Source organism: Zootoca vivipara, chromosome 12, assembly GCF_965207765.1.
Source record: "Zootoca vivipara chromosome 12, rZooViv2.hap1.1, whole genome shotgun sequence".
Taxonomy (NCBI): Eukaryota; Metazoa; Chordata; class Lepidosauria; order Squamata; family Lacertidae; genus Zootoca; species Zootoca vivipara.
The window spans coordinates 33,233,015-33,256,772 of record NC_142595.1 but is presented as its reverse complement, the minus strand read 5'-3'; the positions used below and the strand labels follow the sequence as shown (position 1 = coordinate 33,256,772).

General features: G+C 44.5%; 1 protein-coding gene across 3 annotated transcripts; it reads right to left on the bottom strand.

The window, feature by feature from the left end:
- Nucleotides 1–16,003, bottom strand: LOC118094909 (serine protease 27-like). 3 transcript variants are annotated; one of them, XM_060281573.2, is made up of 8 exons: nt 15,583–16,003; nt 13,150–13,270; nt 12,678–12,818; nt 10,182–10,202; nt 8,299–8,464; nt 7,638–7,906; nt 5,112–5,281; nt 1–1,866 (listed from the first exon to the last, which is right to left on the bottom strand). In XM_060281573.2, the coding sequence occupies exons 3-8, from the start codon at nt 12,733–12,735 to the stop codon at nt 1,621–1,623; spliced, it is 930 nt and encodes a 309-aa protein (XP_060137556.1). In that variant the 5' UTR covers nt 12,736–12,818; nt 13,150–13,270; nt 15,583–16,003; the 3' UTR covers nt 1–1,620. The 3 variants fall into 3 exon arrangements, with proteins under 3 accessions (XP_060137556.1, XP_060137557.1, XP_034991572.1); XM_060281574.2 differs by lacking the exon at nt 13,150–13,270 and having other exon boundaries at nt 12,678–12,815; XM_035135681.3 differs by lacking the exon at nt 13,150–13,270 and having other exon boundaries at nt 15,583–16,002.
- Between the last annotated feature and the right edge of the window lie 7,755 nt (nt 16,004–23,758).

The following is a 23,758-nucleotide window of genomic DNA, read 5'->3' as shown; positions in this document are numbered from 1 at the left end:
GAAGAAGAAATAATCACACAAAGAATAAAGCAATAAAACTATTGCAAGTATTTTATAATAATTTATTGATAATTTTAAAACCCTGAAACATCACAAATTAAAGATCAAGTGACTGAAGAAATTAAATTTTAAAAGTTCATAACTTATTATGTCTTGTCCCAGGTGCTGAATTTATCTACCGCTTGTTTCCACGTCATTTAAAAATGTCAATTAAAAATGTTAATTTTCTTTTAAGAGCAGAACGACAGGCATCACTTTCAGCATCACTGTAAAAGTCTGAAATATCATAGCTTCCAATTGATGTCCATGGATGGAAAATTCTCAGCTTCTTCTCCAAGTGACAATCCCGGGGTTCTTTGGGTGTAACAATGAGGTGTAGGACGTAGGAGACCAGGGTTCAAATTTCCAGTCAGCCTGTGGGTGTCCTTGAGCCAGTCATACACTTTCAGCTGAACCTACCTCACAGGGTTGTTGTGAGGATAAAAATGGGGAGGAGGAGAGCCATGAATGTCATCTTCAGCATCACGGAGGGAAGGTGAGCGTTCACACCTCCCTTTGTGGGAGCGCGCGCAGCACCCCCGAGCCATGTGGGACCCACCAGCTGGTTGGGCTGGCCCTCCTCCCTGTCGTCAGCCATTGGGGGTTCCTACCAAACCCCTTTTAGCAGCTTCTTCGGAGGTGGCGAGAGCCGAGGGGACCTTGAATGGGCAGGCTTCCCATTGGTCCACTTGAGATGCATAAATGGGAGGCAGAGCCAGCAGTAAGCATGCAGTTGGCTCCGGAGCTTCACTCCCCCAACCCTCCCTTTGTCTAATGCTTGATTGCAAGTTAACCATTTTCCTTCCTGTTCAGCGGGCGTTGCTAGGGTCTTTTGATGGTTGCTGTTGAAGAGTAGGGAAGGAATTGTTTTTCCTGTAGCAATTGTCACAACTTTGGTGGTTTTAAGGCCTTGGGCAGAATCCTTTAGTCCAGGCATCCTCAAACTTCAGCCCTCCAGATATTTTGGACTACAATTCCCATCATCCCTGACCACTGGTCCTGTTAGCTAGAGATCATGGGAGTTGTAGGCCAAAACATCTGGAGGACCGCAGCGGTGATTTCAGGGTTCCCTCTTAAAGGGGTTTGTGAAAGGGGAGTCACTGGCCATACACTGAAAGGTGGTCAGTGAACTCCCCTGTGTTGCACGGATATGTGCAAGTGTTTTGCAGTGTGTCCTCCCCTATGCCATTAACCCTAAGGAGCCCCAGTTCCCTGGCTGGGGGGCTGGGAGGGATACACGCCCAATGCCTAAGCTAAAGTCTTCCAACATCTGAAAGGTTTAATAAAGTTGCGGTCCATTTTAATTCCATAATACTGTATGTTGTCCCGAGTTATCATTCCTTCTGGTGGTCTCTTGGGGTTGGGTGTGTGTGTCTCCGCTTGGGCACGCAATGCTTAAACTATGATCAAATGGTTACAAAGGAATTGAAATGTGGCAAGGCTAATGCCTGTATTAATCAGAGAGAAGTAGGGGGTAGGTTTTCCCGGATCTAGTGCATGTGGTGATTTAAACAGAGTCCTCCAGCAGCCTGAATATTCCAGGCAATTATAGGTAAGACGGAAAGCCGATAGATTGGTTTTTCACAGAAGGGCTAGCAGAAGAGACAGCAAAGTGAATGTCACAACACGGGCCTTGCGTAGTTGGTCGCTTTTGCCGCCACTCCCATTTCCAGCACTCATCTTGTCTTGGATCCAGTTGGCATAGGAAGGCACTAAAGTGTAGACACCGGGGTAGTGGCTTTCAGCACAGCCAACTCCCCAACTTACAACCCCAGCCTGGGTCCAAACTCCTTTGAGCTGGCAAACCAAAGGTCCTCCAGAGTCCCCCTGTGGAGAAAGAGATGGGAGGTAGCAAAGGATCTACAGTGAACACTCTGACATCAGATTCTGAATCCTGATTCGGTGAAGCAGATGGAATCAGTGCGATAATCCGGATGGGGGACTCCACCTCCCAACAGTACCAGCCCATGGCAAGGGGTGTTGGGAATTGTAGCTGAGCAATATCTAGGCTTGTCCACAAACTAGGCTTGTCCCACCGCTCTCACCCAGGAAAACCTGCTGTTTACCACTGAATTGGAATGGACGTCCATTGGTTTTTTTCTGCGGATTGATGTTAGTGGTAAACAGTGGGTTTTCCCAGGGAACATGGCAGGACAGACGAAAAACCGCTCATGCCGAGAAATCATGGGACAAGCGGAAAACCTCTTGGACAAGCAGAAGTGTGGATGAGTCATAAGATTGCGGCTTCCGGTCCGTCGCGCCGGAGAAGAAGGACGCAGGGACTTCGCGTGCCGAAGTCCCTGGCCTCGCGGAGGGGGGGGAAGTCCGCAGAGCGAGCGGACTCCCCGTAAAACACCGGGTAGAGAGTCCCGGTGACTTACGCGCCCAGCGGCTGCTCCGTTTCGCGGATCCCCCGCTACCCGAGAGCTCAGTAGAGCGACCGAGAGCCAGCGGGGTGGAACCGCGGGAGCCATTTTGGGCAACATCTTACCTCCAAGAAGCGAAGCTCCGAGTCCTGACCCGGCAAGCGGCGGATTCTTCCAAAGAAAATAAAAGATTTCCATAAAGTAAGTGAAATCTTTATTTGGACTTTAGAATATTAATTGGAAAAATAGGAGAGATCTTAAAGAAACGGAAGTCGATCTCTTTCTAGTGGCAAATCGGGAGGCGTTTTAAATAAACTCAAGCCGAAAGAGGAAAAAGTTTTAGGGTTGGTGGACCCGAAAGAAAGAAAGACTTTTCCGAATCTTCTCAGCTCCCGAGTCCGGCACCCCTTGAGGTACAGCATTGTTAAGGGGAAGAGCGCTTTGACAGCTGTCAAAAGCTGTCAAACTGTCAAAAGACCGGGTGGACTTATCATATTGCTGTGAATAGCAAAAATTTGACTGAAAATGAGGTAGAACTATTTAAATTGGAATTAAGATTGGATTTGTGATTGAGTTAAAGACAAAGGAAAAGAACAGCCAAAATGAAGCCGATCGTCTAACAGGAAGGAATTTTCCAGCACCCTTTGCTCCCTATCTCCTGTTTGTCTGCGGTTAAGAGAAGTATGAAAACAAAGTATTCTCGAGCCTTCCAGGAGGCTGTGCTGAACTATCTACAAACATGGGAGGACATTTACAAGGAACGGCAACATCCCAATTTATCATCAGTTGAGGCTGAAGTCCAAGTTCAGGATTTAGAGGACACTTTGGATTTGGAAACTGTTGATTTTGAGACTGTGTGTGAGGAGAAACAACTTGATGAGAATTTTGAAGGGGACTTGGACTATAAAAAATATGTTCGGGATGAAGCAAAGCATGGATTTCAAAAGGAAGAAAAACAAGAAAAGCAAGAAAATGAGAAGCAATGGGACATGAAGATCAAAGGAATTGAAAACCCTGGAGGGGCTAAAATGTGGAGTGGTGTTATGCAGGGATGGGAAGGACAGGGGCAGGGGGGGACAAAGGCCTGGAGACGGAACTGGGAAAGAACTGGTGTGGGGTGAAAATTTTAGTTAAAAGGGTTTTTTTTTGGGTTTTGAAAGACGGTTTTCGAAATCTTGGCTTGTTAACGGAAATGCTGATCCAATTGGGGGAAAAGACTTAGGGAGAGGGGAAGGTGTGTGCGACAAAGTATAGGGTTAAGACTTAGATTAGAGATATGATAGTTAAAAAAAACCACTGTGTTTTCTGGAGGGAGTTAGAAGAATGGCTGAGGAAATTTTTAGGTCAATATAAATTTTTGTGAGTTCAGATAGGTGTCTGGGCAGAGAGCTGCCTATCCTCCTCTCTCTACTCGGAGGCACCCAGTGGCAGGGGGTGCTCAGAGGGGTGAGGAGGGGGTGGAAGGAAACCCAGACACAATAATGGAACCTTGGAAGTGCTGTGCCCTGCGGGTTCCTCTTGTGGCAGGAGGGGGCCTATGGGAGGACAGCATGGAAAAGGAGGAGGATTAAGTTAATATTATAAGAATAGGATTTTGAATTGGAATAGAAAACCCGCCATAATTAATTAGAGAATGTCAGGAAAACCAGGAGGAAGAGTACCGAGGAAGTCACAATTATAATGTTAAGATAATAAGAATTGGGAATTTATTTCTTCCCTATTGTTGTTGTATTGTTTGTATTTGTTTAACTATGTTTATGAAAGAGCTGGGGGGAAACCAAACCTCAGAGCTCCTCCATTCCTGTCCTTTCAGTGGCAGGGAGGGGATGTGGGGGGAGGAGGGAGGGGGGAGGCCAAACCCAACTTAGAATGGACCCCTTTGATTCTTAACGCCCACGGGTACCACTGGTGGCAGAAGTGGACTGGTGGGTGGAGGGAAAATGAAGGGACAGTGTTATAATGTATGTTTTGTTTGTCTTGTTTGTATAAAACTAATAAAAATTATTATAAAAAAGAAGAAGTGTGGATGAGTTCCCAAGGTCTGGTTTAAATCTTCATCTTTATTTGCCGAAATGGCGAAAATGACAGGGAAGATCAGAAACCAAGAAGGCAATGAATTCAATAAAGAATGGGGGGAATTTTTAAGTTACCTGGGAGAATACTGTAAAGGGAGGATTTTAACAAGACTTGTAATGTAACAAGAATTATGGTAAGAATGAGATTTTAAGGAAAAATAGAGAACATTATATGATGCAGTTGAAAAAGATTAACAATGGAACCCATGGAGGGAAGTCCAAGGATTCAGGGAATCCTATATGTTTATGATTACGATTTTGGTTTGAATGTAAATGTTAATTGTAAAATTGAATAAATAATAATAATAAATCCTTATCACTCAGGCATGAATGGACAAGATAGTTCTAGTCATTCTGCCAGCCTCTGGGGTATTGCCCAAAGAAGAAGCATCACAATATTTAAGATCAAACAAAAGCAATACACTTTGAAAAATGGGAGAAGCTGAAAAATTGTCAAGTACCATCTCCCTAGCTAGAGCCAAATAAGCAAGCAATGCCTAAGTACTATAATCACACAATGTAAGTTCATACGATAATAACATAAGGGATTTTAAAATGCCATCACACCAGAGCCTGCCTTTGTCTACCACTTGCAATGGCTGTATGAAGGACAGGTCATGGAACAACCTACCTGGCAGGAATCTTTCCCACCTTCTGGGTAACCAGCACAGATCATATCCTGCTTGACAGGATCCCTGCCCAGGCCTTGCACTGGGCGACTGTTATAGAGAATATTGCAGACTTCTCGAATTATGAGTGGCACCTTCAATTCCTGGAGGGTTTGTGGGTCTGGCAAAGGCACTGGAAGAGAGAGAGAGAGAGAGAAATGGAAAGCGCTCATGGAAGGCAGAGGCAGAATAATTCAAGCGCATTCACACACACACAATTTTAGCAGTGAGTGCATGGCGGGTGTGGACTCATAGAATCATAGAATCATAGAGTTGGAAGAGACCACAAGGGCCATCCAGTCCAACCCCCTGCCAAGCAGGAAACACCAGCAAAGCATTCTTGACATATGGCTGTCAAGCCTCTGCTTAAAGACCTCCAAAGAAGGAGACTCCACCACACTCCTTGGTAGCAAATTCCACTGCTGAACAGCTCTTACTGTCAGGAAGCTCTTCCTAATGTTTAGGTGGAATCTTCTTTCTTGAAGTTTGAATCCATTGCTCCGTGTCCGCTTCTCTGGAGCAGCAGAAAACAACCTTTCTCCCTCTTCCATATGACATCCTTTCATATATTTGAACATGGCTATCATATCACCCCTTAACCTTCTCTTCTCCAGGCTAAACATACACAGCTCCCTAAGCCGTTCCTCATAAGGCATTGTTTCCAAGCCTTTGACCATTTTGGTTGCCCTCTTCTGGACACGTTCCAGCTTGTCAGTATCCTTCTTGAACTGTGGTGCCCAGAACTGGACACAGTACTCCAGGTGAGGTCTGACCAGAGCAGAATACAGTGGTACTATTACTTCCCTTGATCTAGACGCTATACTCCTTTTGATGCAGCCCAGAATTGCATTGGCTTTTTTAGCTGCTGCATCACACTGCTGACTCATGTCAAGTCTGTGGTCTACCAAGACTCCTAGGTCCTTTTCACATGTACTGCTCTCAAGCCAGGTGTCACCCATCCTGTATTTGTGCCTTTCATTTTTTTTTGCCCAAGTGTAGTACCTTACATTTATCCTTGTTAAAATTCATCTTGTTTGTTTTGGCCCAGTTGTCTAATCTGTTAAGGTCATTTTGAAGTGTGATCCTGTCCTCTGGGGTATTAGCCACCCCTCCCAATTTGGTGTCGTCTGCAAACTTGCTCAGTATGCCCTCAAGCCCATCATCCAAGACTCGCCACACCTCAGAGCATGACATGTGCAGAGCATGACATGGTGCTTTCTTTAACATGTGCAGTGGGACACCATATTCCACTCAGGGGTGACATGTCCTAATTTGGCTCCTGGGGAAAAACTGGAATGTGCCAATGCCAAATCCTCTGTTACCTGGGTAACAGCAGCGATGGCAGGTTTGGGTGAGATCTCATCAGATCTCATTGAAAGCTGCCACTGCCACTGCTTCTCTGTCAGTGGTGGAGTCTGTGGGGCACTTGCAGAGGTGCTACCACTTAGTGTTCCGCCACCCGAGGCAGCTGCTGCAGCCTGCCTCATCGGTGGGCTGGCTGGGCTTCCACTACATCTAAGAGCACCAGGCTAGCTTTGGAATGAAAGGCAGATAACATGCCTGTTTCACATCTCTCAGCGTTTGCCAGCCGAGGCACCTGCTTCGCTCTGCCTATTTTCGTTTGAGCATGGTTTGGAGAAAGTGCAATTTAGGTAGGTTTGTCTTTAAATGAAAACGGAATCAAATTTCTCTCCCTTCTGCACTATTCCATCATGCCTCCTCCTTTCCCCATGGAAATGTTGGAGTTGTCCTTGGGATAGGGAGCTGTTCCCACCAATTCATACTGTAAAGCACTGTGGAAAATGATGGCATGAAAATTCTGGCACTGAATTTGCCTCCAGAGTGTCAGCATTTTGTGGGAGGGATTCAAGCATATACCAGAATGTGAAGTTTTGGGTTTCCAAGTGCAGTATGATCACATCTTGCACAGGGGTTCTGTTCCAGGTGTTCTGCGCATGCCCAAAAATTGCTTATACCTAAACCCTTGGAACTGCCCCATAACCAAATCAGACTGAATGCTCAAGAAGGACTAGAATTGGGGCCTTCTGGATATCGTTTTTATTGTGCATTCCACTTTCAGTACTGCTTGCGTCTGAAAAAGTTTTGGGGTGGACCTACTGCTTCGTTTCCCATGTTCTGTAACTTCCCGCTGAAATCCTTTAACTTCTGATATCACAAATGTACTGGGCCTTTTTGTGTGTGTCCTACTTCTGTTGCACTATAGTGAACTGTATAAGTGCCCTACCAGATAGTAAGGATGCTAGGACATTTGAGAAGCATTGCAGAAAAATGGCGAATCATGTGTGGATGGCCCTGTATAAATCTACCACTAATGCACTATTATAGCGCAAACAACATGTTGCCGAACGCACCCTCAAAGAAACACCAGTCTGGAGGTGCCCGTAATATTAACCACCATTTAAGCTTGATGCAGGTGAATCAGGACGAGCCCCAGAGTCTGAATGAGCCTTTTGAAGAACATCCCTCACCTTCAGATTGAATATTTCCCCATCCGGTCACCCAGCAGTATTCGTTCAAAGGGAACTGTGCAGAGGACTCTGGCAGGCAGATGGGGAGGATGTGGCTGGTGAACTTCACAGGGGACTTCAGCTTAATTAAAGCAATATCTCCACTGGAGGCATCCAGGCCATTGTAGTCAGGGTGGAGGATAATCTGCTGCACGTCAGATATCACTGCATTATCTGAGAGGTGTGAGAGCTGATTGGCACCTAGAAGGACATTGTATTGGAACCCGTTTCTGTGAATAGAAGGGCAAAGCAAGCAAGCAAGTAAGCAAGCAAATAAATAAATGGATCTGGCAATGCTGACCTTTGACTTCCTGCTGCTCACCCTAACCCTGTATCCCCCAGAGAACTACAATTTGAAGAGCTCAATTCCCTAGAAGAATGATGGATTTTGAAACTATTCTGAGAACTGTAGCTCTGTGTGGGGAACAGGAGTCTCTTAACAACTCTGAGCACCTGTAACATACTATGCTTTTTTTGGGGGGGGGGAAGCCATGACTGTTTAAAGTGACATGGTTCTGCTTTAAATGTATTGTACACCTGAGACACCAGGTAGCTGACAGGCAGGCAGAGGATATTAGCCCGCTTGGTAACGGCTTCACAGCAATACCTATCAGATACTCACCTGTTGAAGAAGCAGTGAGCTGCTGAGAGCACCCACTGCTTGGCTATGAGGGAGCCTCCACAAATAGGATATGAGTTCCGTAAAATGCTGACCTGCCAGGGCCACGACCCATTTGAGGCTGGTTGGCCACCAACAATTCGTGGAGAGTTTATTGGTTGCCCACACTCTGTGAAGGATGAGGAAGAAATGAGAGGACTTGCTATTATGGTTTGCAGCACAGCCATGTTGGATCTCTTCGAGCAGAACATGATGATGATAATAATAATAATAATAATAATAATAATAATAATAATATTTATACCCCGCCCTTCCCAGTTAAGACCGGGGTCAGGGCGGCTAACAACAAGAATATCAAAGCAAGCATAAAAGAAACAATTTAATTAAAATGCAGATTAAATGCAATGTTAAAATTCAATTTTAAAATTAGGAATCTACAAGTGCAACCTCATTTAAATATATGTAGGGTAAAGCCTTAGGGGAGGGTAACATCGGGGTCAGACTGAGTCAGTCCAAAGGCCAAGTGGAACAGCTCTGTCTTGCAGGCCCTACGAAAAGACAACAACTCCCGTTGGGCCCTAGTCTCCTGAGAGAGAGCGTTCCACCAGGTCGGGGCTAGTACTGAGAAGGCCCTGGTCCTGGTTGAGGCCAGCCTAACCACCTGGTGACTCAGGATCTCCAGTATGTTATTATGAGGACATGAGGAATCAAAATTTCTGAATTTGAATTGGTTTGCCAGTAGTCAGTGTTTGCAATTTTCAAAACAAGATTTCCAGTTATCAATTCTACTGGATTTAGTGAGCATTTAATCTGGTAAGTAAAACTGACTTACTGTTTCTTAACACAACATTTATTGCCCAATAGTTTCTCCTCAGAACATGTGGCCCAATGCTGTGCATGCTTATCACAAGTAAGTCTCATTTTCTTCAATGAGACCAAGGACCCAGCAACACGTGGTGTTAATTATGTGGTTTGCCATTGAGTCGTTCACAGATTTCCAATGTGGGCTCCTGGATCCGGATTGGAACCTTGATGTGTGCATTTGGGAACCTTAACCATTTAGCCTCACCACAGCCATGATCAGGATCAGGCCCTCCTCTGCATGGGGGAGAGGTTACCCTTCACAGTTCTCTGTTGTCCATCAAGGCAAGGAGCCTGGCTGGAGAGAGGTGTGGTCTTTGGAGGGTACATGAAATGGGGAGAGCCTTGAGGACTGACTAGCTTCCTCATCCCTGTTTGTGGCTTGGCTTAATGCAGGGGTCCCCAAACTTACGTCGCCAAGGGCCGGTGCCGCCAGCGCTGATCATGCTGCGGGCTGGAGCGCGCAGGAGTGCGCACCCATAGGTGATTTCTGGCACACTTCCGGGGCGCTGGAACACCGGAAATAGCTTGTGCACATGCACATGGGCCTCCTCTGGCCCAGAAGTGTGCCGGAAATTGCACTTGTGCATGCGTACAAGCTATTTCCGATGCTCTGGCGACCCGGAAGCTGTTAAGAACGGGAGGTGGCAGCGGGCGGCGGGGGTTGCCGGGGGCCGCATAAAAGACCCTCGCAAGCCACATCCGGCCCCCGGGCCTTAGTTTGGGGAAGCCTGGCTCAATGTCTTAAGGAAGTTGGTAATCTAGAAGACATTGCTTCTGAAAACCACGCAACAACACCTGGAATGGGAGAAACCTCTTGCTCTATTCTTGTAATGTGCTGGAACCAGCTTGATTTGGATATACTGTCTTCATATTAATGTGGCACATTAAGAAGTATCTCATCTGAGGTGAGGAGATTGGATAACATGACCTCTGTTTTTAGCAGTCCTCGTTTGGTTTTGATCTCCACCCCCCGGGTGAAACTCCGGCACAGAAATGCTTCCAATATATAGAATTGCTCTTACCTGCTGTTGAGTTGGCAGCACCTGAGGAAAATGAAAAGGCAGATTCTTCAGGTAAGAAATATTGTAGAAGAAAGATACAGTGTAGGATTGCATGTAGGAACAAGGGGAAGGAACCTGGTCACATGGGCCAATTTCAAGAATTCATGTATCTGCTTATGTGGTACCTGTTACTCCTCCCTTTATGCAAGCCATAACCAAAGCAAGAAACTCCCAATTAACTTTAGTACCCCCCCCTTTTTTTTTAGATCCTGGGGCAGAGGCACAAACTTCTAAAGAGGTTTGTGGGGACCTGACGTAATATCCTGATGTCACACACACAGTGTTGTGAGAAGCCAGGGAACAGAGCTCTAAACACCCTCTAAACATTGAGGGGGCCCACCCCCCTAAAAATGCCCCCTGAAAGTGCCTTGGTTCCTAGGAGCAGGTGAGTATGGGGTGTGGCTTGAAGGAGTTGTGGGGGGATGTGGGCAGGTCAGGTGTGGCAGGTATTCAGTATTGGCAAGCAATGTGAACAGGGGTGCGTTCCCTAGGGCTACAATAGAACAAAGGCTCTCAGAGCTTTTAGATGCCGCTACTTAGGAGCAGCAGGGGTACAAGAGAAAGCTCCTAGCACAATTCTTCCCTCTAAGTTCAGTAGAGGGCAAGTTTGCCCCTCCACTCTTTTGGTTTAGAATGAGGGGCACAGGATGAATAGGGTTGCCAGACTCAACAGAGGACAGGATTTCTGTGCCTTTAATTGCCCTGCTCTCTCTCTTTTTTAAAATTAATTTATTGAAGATTTTCCAACACACACATACAGAAATACAAAACATACAGACACACACACTTACCCATTACAAAAATTACAAGAAAAAAAAATACAAAAAAGAGAAAAAAATGCAAGAAAAAAAATGCAAAAAGCACAAAAACAAATATAAAACAAAAAATTATCAAGAAACAATATCTTAATCAACACCTTTTGGACTCCCTCTACCTCCCCCCCCTTGGGTCCCTAATTGAATATTATTTAGACAGTATTCATTGTACTTATGCCAATTTTACATATTATTTTCTCAAATCTCTATTCTTATTTCTAACCCCCAATCCTATACTTCTAAGTCCCTTTCTACATTCTATAACTTTTTCCCTTCTGTCTATAATTTTTATTAACAACCAATCATCATTCTAATATTAATTCTTAAATCATAAATTGTTACAAACCATTATAACATTGCTCCCCCTCCCCCCCTGGTCCAGGTATTCCAGAAGATTGTAGCGAAAGTCCATACCAGTGTCAGGCCATTTCAATCGTCCCTCTCTAACCACATTTAAAATATATTAACCCACTCCCACCCTTTCCCACAGGTTCCACCAAATCCTTTCCTCCCACTTCTGCCGTTTCCCACCTGTACTTTTCTGTCTACCTTCCCAGGGGGCACCCTGCCCTCCCTCTCTCACTAGGAGGACAGGTGCCCTGCTCTCTTTTGAGTCTGGAAACCTTAAAGAGAAACCAGCAGACCCTCTTCAAGGTTTCCAGACTCAAAAGAGAGCAGGGCAATTAAAGGCACAGAAGTCCTGTCCTCTATTGAGTCTGGCAACCCTAATGATGAAGCCAGGTAGACTTGACTCTCAAAATCCTTTGCTCTTAGAAAGAAGTATTCTGTGTTATGCTGAGCATGTGGTTTCCTTTCCTCGTCAAAGCAACAACAATTGCCTGTGTTTTTGTGTGAAGGAGAAATACTGTTTTGACAGCTTCCCACCTTTGCATTGCATGGCGTAAAGGTGCAAGATGCATCAACCTTGCTGAGATTAAGATGTCGTTAATGTGAGATCTTTGTCCATGGAGTTTTCTTGGCAGGGATACTGGAGTGGCTTGCCAGTTCCTTCTCCAGGTGGATCACGTTTAGTCAAAACTCTCCACTATGACCTATCCATCTTGGGTGGCCCTGCATGGCATAGCTCATAGCTTCTCTGAGTTATTCAAGCCCCTTCGCCACGACAAGGCATTGATCCATGAAGGGAGACATCACCTTGCCGACAAAGGTCCGTATAGTTAAAAGCTATGGTTTTCCCAGTAGTGATGTATGGAAGTGAGAGCTGGACCATAAAGAAGGCTGATCGCCGAGCTTTTTATTTAAAATAGGTTTATAGCTCAAGATTCCCTTCCTATCCCCTAAATGCAGGCTGCATGGAGGGGATTTCTGCATTTCCCGAACCCTATAAGTCAGGGCCGGCTCATCGTAGACCCCCGGTGGCGCAGGGCACCATGGCGCCGGCCCGCCAGGAGGGCGCCGCGAGCTGCGCCCACCCGCTGGCTGCCGGTCTGCCGCGCAGCTGCGCCTGCCCGCCCGCCTGCCGTGCAGCAGCGCCTGTTGCACCAGCGCTGTGCGCGGCGCCCACCCGCCCACCGCGCTGGGAAATGGGGTGGGAGGGCGCCGGAACGGGGCGGGAGGGCGCCGGAGTGATCCGGCGCACCACGGCTCCGGGGGCGCTTAAGACGGCGCTGCTATAAGTCACCTTGTAGTATGGTCAGCTGCAGAAGCCACACAGCCAGCATGAAAGACACAGTTGCCATGTCCCTCTTCTGAAGTGTCCTCTGAGTGGTTGAGCGCCAGTCGGTTCCGGATAACAGACGTTTTATTTCGGTCTGAATGTCTTCTAGGATCAAATACAATAACAAGGGTGAAAGGATAATGCTTCCTTCACTGGAGATGCAGCACAGAACCCCCAAGTCCCTCAATCCTCTGGATCCTAGCAGCACCAGCACCCCAAATCGCTGCTGACCTCCTGAGACCTCCTGTCTCCTTCATGCCTTGGGCTATGGTTGGCAAACTTTCTTGCTTGAGTGATATTATGGATTTGGAAGACTTAGATAAAAAGTAGTACGTAAGTGTTTTAAAATAAATCAATAAAAATAAACAAATTACCCATTAAATAACAGTGTAAAATAGTGATTGGGGTGTATGGGGTATTAGGGGAGGAGTAATACCTCTGGTATGGGACGCAGGTGGCGCTGTGGGTTAAACCACTGAGCCTAGGGCTTGTCGATCAGAAGGTTGGCAGTTCGAATCCCCACGACGGGGTGAGCTCCCGTTCCTCGGTCCCAGCTCCTGCCAACCAAGCAGTTCGAAAGCACGTCAAAGTGCAAGTAGATAAATAGGTACCACTACAGCGGGAAGGTAAACGGCGTTTCCGTGTGCTGCTCTGGTTCGCCAGAAGCGGCTTTGTCATGCTGGCCACATGACCCGGAAGCTGTATGCCGGCTCCCTCGGCCAATAACGCGAGATGAGCGCCGCAACTCCAGAGTCGGTCACGCCTGGACCTAATGGTCAGGGGTCCCTTTACCTTTAATACCTCTGGTGGGGGACAGATGGATGCCAAAAACAATAAAATAACAATAACAATATATTGTTGTTGTTGTTGTTTTGTAATTTTTTAGTTTATTTACAGATATACAAGCTGAGCATAGTACACTTCCTCCCTGCAGCAGATCTTCCGCCTCCCTTTAGGAAGATATTGGCACCGTGCCTTCCCAGCTCTCCCTCTTGTTGCTTTTGCATCTCTCCAAAACTGCTTCTTCTCTTCATTTCTGCATGCACATACCTGCTCCTTGGCTTGGCAGAGGGAGCTGGGCGTGCCACCTTTTCCAATCTCAGAACCTGGGCCAGGACCTTTGCTTCCTGACCAAAGCACTGTCCTGCAGAAACTCTGGAGAAGCTAAGCAGTTTTGGAGGGAGACCACCAGTAAACCATGTTCATGAAGTCCCCAGCTCCGAGGAAGGTGGGAGGAGAAATAAACAAACAAATAACCTCAGAAACAGAGGGGCACTCCCCCCTTGCCTCTTTTAATCTACTAGAGAGAGAGAGAAATGCAGTACTAGGTTAACAGAAAAACGCTGACTTTTCCATTTCCCAATTTCACACACAGAAGCACACCACCCAGCTGCTAAGATAGCTTTAGAAAGGATACAGTGGAACCTCGGTTTTCGAACGGTTTGCTGACTCAAAAGTTTTTTGTTTGAGCCATTTAATTTTATTTACAACTTCTTTGTTTAGTAAATTCTCCACTTGTGTTTGTAATATCCTAATCCTCACTTTGGCTTCCTCGTCTTTAGGATTTTTTGCCACTTCTTTTTCATTCTGTCTTATTTCTTTAATCATTAGGTGGACGTTTTGATCTCTGTTTTTCTTTTTCATAGCAGATTGTTGGACGCAGAACCCCCTCATACATGCCTTACTGGCACCCCAAATTATATCAATCTCCGTCCCTTGTTGGTTATTAATTTGAAAAAAATTCTTATAACATATCTTTGGCTGTTTAAACTGTATCTCATCATTCAGGATACTCTCATTTAGTCTTCACCTTTTCATATACTCCTTCTTCTGTGTTATTTCCAGCATTGTTGGGTTATGGTCTGACATTACTGTGGGCAAAATTTCTGCTTTACTTGGTCTTAATACTATTTTATTGGAAACCCAAATATTATCTATTCTACCTCCCAATTTTTGGGATTCCGAGAAGTGTATAATATCTTTCCCATTTGGGTGTTTAATCCTCCATATGTCGAAAAGATCAAGATTCTCTACTAATTGGAAGAAGGAAGATGGTAACTTCTCACCATTCATAACCCTATCTCTTTCTGTTCTGTCCAAGTCTACAGAGTCCAAGTCTACAGAGGTCACACCATTAAAGTCTCCTACGAGAATTATATTTTCATTATTATGATTCCAACTTTTTTCTTTCTAAATTCTTATGAATTTCTGATTTCTTACTATTTGGGGCATAAATTCCGATAATAGTTAATTTCTCTCTCCCATATTTTATTTCCGCCCCTAATACTCTACCTTCCTCATCTTTGAACAGTACAGTAACTTTGGCTCTAGGTTGGGGTTAACATACATCACAACCCCCCTCTTCTTCTCTGAACTTGCTTAAATAAATTCTGAACCCAGTCTTTTATTAATTAGAATTCTTCTGTGTTTCCTATTTTATATGGGTTTCTTGGAGGCATATAATATCCCATTTCTTTTTAAATTTATGTTCTATTTTAGATTTACTATTCAGACCATTAACATTCCATGATATACATTTGAGAAGGGATGCCTCTTTTTAAGCCCTTGCTACAAACAGGCAACCTGTTTATGGAGCATTCACCCTAATTTTTTGGCAGGGAGGTTTGCTGTCACTGTGCTAAGTGGGTATTCTCCCACACTTCCTAGTGCCTTTCTCTTCACTCTCATCACAAAAATATCTAATTTTGCTAGGAACTGGGTTTGTTATGCACAACCTGATTTTGCTGGTTATGTCATGGAATCCCCCTGCCCCGCAAAATAGTGAGTCTAGAGCCGTCACTCTTTAAACCCATCTCCTTTTTACACCCCTGAAAGGTGGGGAAAACTTGAGGGATTGATTCCCACTCACCAATCCATCATCTTTTAGCACAATTAGTTGCAGCAGCCGCAGTACCAGTAAGGAGGGCTAAACGACATGCTCCACTCGCTTCTGACTCGGCAGTCCTTCTCTGAAGTATCTTTTCCACCGTGGTTCTTTTCCAGCGAATGCCAGGAAAAGCTGAACTTCGATCTCAATTAACTGTGCTATATGATGTTCTATATCAAAGGGCAAGGGTGGCCCTTCTGTGAATTTCCTCCTCTTTGGGTTCCCGAGAGTCTCTATGTCTGGAGTGGGGATGCAACATATAAATCTCAGTTCTTTGAATACATACCCTCCAACATTTCACTGATGAAAATAGGGACATCCTTTTCCATAAAAATAATTTTATTGTTTATACAGTCATACCTCGGTTTAAGTACGCTTCGGTTCGAGTACTTTCAGTTTAAGTACTCCGCGGACTCGTCTGGAACAGATTAATCCATTTTCCATTACTTTCCATGGGAAGGTTCGCTTCAGGTTAAGTACGGCCTTCCGGAGCCAATTACAGTCATCCTTTGGGTTAAGTACGCTTTGGGTTGAGTACTCTGCGGACCCGTCTGGAATGGATTCAGGGCCGTCTTAAGTGCCCTTGGCGCAGTAGAGTGACAGATCCCTCTGGCGCACCCCCGCCCCGTTTCCCAGCGTGGTGGGTGGGTGGGCGAAGCTGCGCGGCGGGCGGGCAGGCACAGCGCGGTTGCCGTGGGCGCAGCTGCACCTTGAACCGGCGGACCGGCTGGCCAGCGGGTGGGCGCAGCTCGCGGCGCCCTCCTGGCGGGCCGGCGCCGTGGTGCCCTGCACCACCGGGGGTCTACCTAGAGCCGGCCCTGAATGGATTAATCCACTTTCCATTACTTTCAATGGGAAAGTTTGCTTTAGGTTAAGTACGCTTCAGGTTAAGTACGCCGCGGACCCATCTGGAACAGATTAATCCACTTTCCATTACTTTCAATGGGAAAGTTTGCTTCAGGTTAAGTACGCTTCAGGTTAAGTACGGACTTCCGGAACCAATTAAGTACTTAAACCGAGGTACCACTGTACTCTGGGCAGCTTCCAACATATAGAAAAACATAATGAAACCAGGGCTTTTTTGAGCCAGAACCAGCACTTTTCTCCCCTGGGGGTACGCATACCCCTAAACATTTTGTGAATCTAAATTTGGCCTCATTGAGGGGCAGTATTTCAATATGAGTAGGAAAATGAGCACTAGCCAGAACTCACCGGAACTTAGTTCCGGCACCTTTCAGGTGGGCCCCATTGCCATTTTAAGAGAACAAGGGAGGTGTTCCTGGTGAGTTCCAGCACCTCTTTCTTTTCTTTTTCTTTTAAATAGCACTGAATAAAACAATAAACATTTAAAAAATACTGGGCTGCCTTCAGATGTCTTCTAAAGATTATATTGTTACTTATCTCCTTGACTCAGAGGTCACATGCCTCCATACCTGCCAAGATTTCTCCGATGAAAATAGAGACATCCTAAGGAAAAGTGGGACATGTTGGGATCAAATAAGAAACCAGGACAGCTTTTGTAAATCCAGGACTGTCCCTGGGAAATAGGGGCACTTGGAAGGTCTGTTGAATTATCTAAGCCCCATTGCAACACCTCAAATCCTAACACTCTCCCACAACCCCAGACCTGTCATCTCCCCAATCCTGCTACTGGTGTTGACAGGTTTTCTGGCCAGGTTCCTGTGTCTTTAAGTCAGGCAGGGCCGACTCAAGGCATTTTTGCTGACTGAGGTGAACAATCAGATGCTTGAATTGGAGGAACAGTGGCAGGCTGACTTTTGAATCTTATTTCAACACTGACAAAGTACAGTGCCCTCGATGGCACCTGAGTGCAGTAGGCTTGTGTAAGGGGCAAAGGGCAAGCTATGCGGCATGTATAGAATTGTAGAGCTGGGCCTCCATGAGTCATCTAGTCCAACCTCCTGCAATGCAGTATAGTTCAGCCCTCCAACATTTCAATCTTCTTCCCTGTTGTATCTGCCACACAGGGGGAAGTGGCAGTTTCAAAAAAGGTTTGAACCCAGAGCTCGTTTCCAGAGCTTGGAAAGGCTTTGTTGTAGAAGCTTTTTGTGTTGTGCTCATCTCTGCTATTTGTATTTGTTAAAACTGCCTTAACAAAATAACAACCCCTCAGTGTTACTCCATCCCTGCTTTACTCAAACCTTTATTGTATAAAACCATCATTTTCTTCTCAGTGTACTGCTACCTCTGCTTTACTCAAACATCTGCTGTTGTTTAAAACCACCATTTCTTGACCTAACTCTAACCTTGTTCTGGAAGCAATTTTTTGCTGGTGCTACTCTTACATTTTGTTATTTGAAAGTTTGGGAAACGACACTTCTTGAAATATCACCATATTAAGCGAAGGGTCTTGAGGGGTCAAATTAAAGAGATTTGTCTGTTTGGTGCAATGTTATTATGTTTGCCAACAATGAGGAATACCATATTGTCTTACACTGAATCTAACCAAAGACTTTATAATCTGAACAAAAAAAGAGAGACATTGCATGTTATTCTTAAGTTCTTCTTTATGGAGGCGAGTCTTTAATTATTGGCTGAGCCTCTGGCATAGACTATCTTGCCATTATCTGGTGCATTGCCTATGACGAGATGAGTTTGACAGTCCACGGTCAAGTAAAATCCATGCCAAACTCTTGTCTTATGGAATTTCTCCGTCAGACGTATTAAATCTAGACCTCGCCTCAGCCAAAAGACTCATAAAACAAAGACTAGATGACAATGAGTTACAACATAATCTTATGACTGGTGGTGGGGCTTGTTCTCCCTTGAATCATGGTATTACCCCAATGTACCAGGTTCCATCATATCTATCCGCCCTCTCCGCAGCGACTCATAGATTTGCGTTCATCAAAGCAAGGTTTAATGTTTTTCCATCAAATGTACTGAACCATAGGTTTTCCAAAGGCCTAATTTCTGTTCTATGTGCTCGCGACAACAGATCAACAGAATCCCTTTCTCATATAATTTTTAATTGCCCCCTATACATTGCAGCCCGGTCCAATATTCTGAAGCTGTTAATCCTGGAGATCGCCGATAAACCATCCGAGTCTCACCTAGCATGTACGCTACAAGACAATGATCCGTACAGGACCCTATTGGTAGCAAGGTTTTTGGTCTCAGTCCTCGCGTACGAGAAACAAGCAGGAATGCTCCATGATTATTGATACCCTAATATAGTTTCCTATATGTCCTATGTAAATACAAAATGATTCATCCAAAGTTCATCCAAGGCTCTTCCCCCCAAATGCTGTCGTGTAATCCCACAGATCTACTATATTTATATGTTTGAAATTTGTATCTCTGTTTTTTACGTCTGATTTATTTTTGTGGTGTGGGCTTATAGCCGAATAAAGATTCATCTTATCTTATCTGCATGTTATTCTGTATTTCATGAAAATCTTTAATAAAAATTATTTTTTAAAAAAACCAATGAAGAATACAATCAATTGCTACTGAGGTCTTTCCAAAGATTTTGGTTAATATAATAACTCTTCCTATCTATGCCTCTCTCCACTGACGTGTAAGGGGTATTCATATGGTGAGATTAGTATGAATATATTTGGATATCGAGTTCTCCCCTTTTTTCTGTAAGTACATTCATGCTGGATACAATGGGCCCTTTGCCTGACCCAGCAGTTTCTTCTTACATTCTTATGGAAACTTCAGGTCAAGAGGCAGTCTATCTAGATTCCTAGGTTTCTTGGGGTATTTGGCAGCAAGACTCGTCTGATGTTCTTATGAGGGCGCCAAGTTGACGAAGGCTGAATTAGATACTGGAGGTGGGGAGATGCTATTCTCTGGCCCCACTCCTTCTAGCAGTCCCTCTATCATTGCTAAAGTTGCGTGATTTGTGTGTAGGGATGCTGCCGCCTTGTTTGCTTTTAATTCTTTGAAGACTTTTAGCAGACACATGATCATCCCCTCCTTTTGAAGTTGTATATATATATATATATAAAAGCCTAGCAAGCAACGATTCCTTCCTCAAACATCCCCCTCGCCTTCTCCAACACCCACCCACCCACAATTCTGTTCCATGTTGTGGTATGGGGCCTGCCCAATCCTGCAAGGGTGCTTCACCCAAAGCACAAGCGAGGAGAGCCCTGGGCTCAAGTCTCACTTCTCGGCCGATATGAGATTGGACAGCGCCCCCTAGGGAAATCCAGCGTCGCTATCTGCTGTGATCAGCAAGTAGATTATTATTTTAAAATATGATGAAAGAAAATGCCCCCCCCCCAAGTTGGCAGGTATGCCCCTCCCAGTACTTTTATATGCGGATGACGCAGTCCTACTTTCTTTTTCCTGTGTTGGTTTAAGGAAACTTCTGAGATCACTTGCTAATTATTGTCCAGCTGAACAATTATCAATAAATTACAACAAATCTAAAATTATGGTTTTTTTTTAAAAAAAACCAAACACAAATGGAGAATTGATGTCAAGAATGCTTTGATGGTGTTTCCTGCTTGGCAGGGGGTTGGACTGGATGGCCCTTGTGGTCTCTTCCAACTCTATGATTCTATGATTATAGGTAGCAACATTTAAATATCTGGGAAAGGGGCTCATGGCATCATCAGATGAAAAACGCCATTGCTAACACAGGAAGGGCTACTAAAGCCCCAACAAGATTTTTTTTAACGGGAAAGGGGGTCAATATGTTCCGGCAGCCTCCCAGGTCTTTGCTACAAAAATACTCCCGCAACTCACTTATGGATCCCAGGTCTGCAGTTTTAAAAATTTCACGCCGGTGGAGGCATTTCAAAACGAATTCTACCGCTGTCTATTGGGGATCCCCCCCCTTGTGTATCTAATATAGCCGTCTGCTTAGACGTTGGACAACTACCCGTGAACATGCGGCTGTGGATTCTAAAGATACACTACTGGTTAAAACTTATCTTCTTCCCGGCTGGGTTGGCACCTTTAACATTGTTAGACACCTATCATTCTAACTCGAAAGTTTCCCTGTTTGAAAAGATAAGAAGCTTGGGATTTCCTCCGCAGATCTTGATAGCGGCAGGATACGAGAGAGCCAGAAGTCAAGTGCTCCAACGTATAAGGAACGTGGAGCTGCAGTGTCATATGGGCAAAATGGACAAAGATGCCACAATAAGAGATTTTGGGAGAGGGTTCTCACCCGCAAATTACCTGGCAAAACTGCAAATACCCAAGTATAGACATTCCTTTACCTTGGTCAGATTTAATGTGTTGCCCTCCGCCCTGTTGCTAGGCAGGTATGAGGGTAAACCATATGAGTCACGCGTTTGCCCATGTGGCTCATCGGAAGTGGAAACAAATTTGCATGTATTGCTGCACTGCAGTTTCTATGAGGATCTATACCTGACCTTTATCACCCCAGCCTTACAAAAGCTTAAAAATGAACCAGAATCCCAACGTCTGAGAGCCTTGGTAGAAGACAAGGTCCCTGAAATTACGATCAATGTCACCAAATTCTGTGTATCTGCTATTAGTCACAGGAAACAAGAGCTTTCCAATGTCAATACGCAGGCGAATGCGAATATTTAATTTTAATTATGTCATTTAATTTTAAAGTGTTGTTATGGCCTAATTTGTATTGAAATTGTCCTCTGTTTATTTCTGTGTTATCCTTTGTTGAATAGTTGTATGACTCGATTTGGTCTGTGACCGTTTAAAAAAAATTGATTTGATTTGATCACTCCCCTCAAATATCCCCAGAGTGTTCCGAGTGCTTCAGGCCCATAATCTCCCCCCTCACTCTAGAACGCTGTGAAGCTGAATGTTGGATGGTTTGGGACAGAGAAAAGAAAGGGCTCCTTCATAGTTAAACCGTGAAACTTGCTCTTGCAGAAGACAGTGATGGCCAACAACCTGGGTGGCTTTAAAACAGGGCTGGACAAATTCATTGTCCCTGACAACCTTGAAATGGCTACTAGTCACATGCCCTCATGACTAATAATTTCAGGGTTGTCAGGGACAAGATCTTTCAGCCATCCATGATGGGATCTTGCTATGCAACCTAAATGGTGCCTCTACGTTTGCCCTCTGCAGCTAATTGAAGCTGCAAGTGGATGGGGTTTGGATTTGAGGAATCAACATAGAAGGAAATTCCACAGGGAGGTACATAGATCTTCTATGTAATATTCACTTTGGCCCCCTCAAACAACACCGCCTGTGCTTTCCAAACATACAAACATCCTGTCCTAGTCTTGCCATTTCTACGTGGTTCCTTCATAGCCGGGCGGAAAATACTCTGTACTCTAGGAATGGTGGCTAGTTAAAGAGGGAAGGAGAAATCACCCTTTATAAATATACATGATGTGGTTTTTTTTATCATGCAGCATTATGTAGTAGTCACTCCAAACAAACACATTAGTTTCCTGGTTTGAACAACAATAAACAAAATATTTTGATTTTTTTTAAATAAATAAAAAAACACTGTAAAGGGTGTGACTCTGCATGCAGCATGAGATGCAAAACAGACCATAGAGAAGGAAATGGTTAGAGCAATCCACAGAAGCCATAAATGGGCAGGATATTGGGTGTGATCACGTTAGTCATGCTCAAAGTAGATCCCCTGCAGTCACAAAAAATAGCATTTTAATGTGCATTTTTGTAATGTTGTATGCAATTCTACTTAATATGCATGTTTGCAAGCCGCTCAGAATGGCTGGGGAACCCAGCAAGATGGGTGGGGTATAAATATTATTATTATTATTATTATTATTATTATTATTTATTGTAATGTAACATATTTTTGTATTAAAAATAAAAATAAATAAAAAAATTGTCCAGTAGCACCTTATAGACCATATAGTTGGTCTATAAGATGCTACTGGTCAATTTTTTATTTTTATTATTTTTATTTCGACTGTGTCAGACCAACATGGCTACCTACCTGAATATTTTTGTATGTCATTTCCACTAATATATCCAGGTTTTAATCACACTTCCTCCTGATGTATGTGTTCTTTTATGCATTATTTCTTTGGATAACTGCAGCACAAAATTAGGAGGATTAGCTGTGTTTTCATTTGCATGTAGTTTTGGAAGCGTGAATTATGTAAGTTTGCATTAAAATGCAAACTCAACCAAATTTATTCCCTGAGCCTATTCGAAGGAGAGGGCACTTGTGAGGAGGCAGTTGCATCAACCCTCTGGGCTGTTTCCTCATTCCAAAACTCAACATAGTTTTACAGAATCCAGCACCAGCTATAAAAATGTGCATGTCAGTATTGCTGCCACACCTACTGCAATGAATACCAATAGGAGGAATTTATTTCATTTGCTTTCGTTCTTTTACTTCCATTTATTCCATTGTTATACTATCATTCGACGGCAACTATAGACTTGCTTTGGTTGTATTCAAAACACTATGTGTAGCCACCGATGGCTACACAAATAAAGTTCCAGTGTGGTTGGTAACCGTACCCACTCAGTCATCCAGCATTGTAAGTCATGTCAGGCCTTCTATTTAACAGGTTTAATGTTAATAATGCAATGGATGGACACAAACCACTCACACCCACTACCCACAGTGGAGGCACCAGGCGAAAACATTCCCCTTCAACCAGGCCTTGGGATGATTAACATGCGATGTCCTTTTAATTATGGGTTTACTTTGGTTTTGTTCTTGTTTTTTTATTAAGCACTTTGTGTATCTATTTTGTATTTTTATGCTGTGATTTGCTCTGGGATCTTCGGATGAAGAGTGGTATGCAAACTTAATAAATAGTAAAAGAAGAAGAAGAAGAAGAAGAAGAAGAAGAAGAAGAAGAAGAAGAAGAAGAAGAAGAAGAAGAAGAAGAATCTGGAGCACGGGTCCTGTATGCCAGTGCTGTATGCCAGTGCTTAACAGTTAAGTCCAGTTGCAGATGACTCTGGGGTTGCGACGCTCATCTCGCTCTATAGGCCGAGGGAGCCAGCGTTTGTCTGCAGACAGTTTTTCCCGGTCATGTGGCCAGCATGACTAAGCCACTTCTGGCGAAACCAGAGCAGCGCACGGAAACACCATTTACCTTCCTGCTGGAGTGGTACCTATTTATCTACTTGCACTTTGGGGCGTGCTTTCGAACTGCTAGCAGGAGCTGGGACTGAGCAACGGGAGCTCACCCCGTCACGGGGATTCGAACCACTGACCTTCTGATCGGCAAGCCCATGAGGCTCA

What these genes read in the sequence shown, in the direction of transcription:
- LOC118094909 (XM_060281573.2), bottom strand. Translation starts at nt 12,735, where the DNA reads ATGGCAACTGTGTCTTTCATGCTGGCTGTGTGGCTTCTGCAGCTGACC. An exon ending in TGCTGCCAACTCAACAGCAG is followed by an intron (nt 8,465 to 10,181) that starts GTAAGAGCAATT and finishes CATCCTTCACAG; the next exon opens with AGTGTGGGCAACCAATAAAC. An exon ending in GCTCACTGCTTCTTCAACAG is followed by an intron (nt 7,907 to 8,298) that starts GTGAGTATCTGA and finishes TTCTATTCACAG; the next exon opens with AAACGGGTTCCAATACAATG.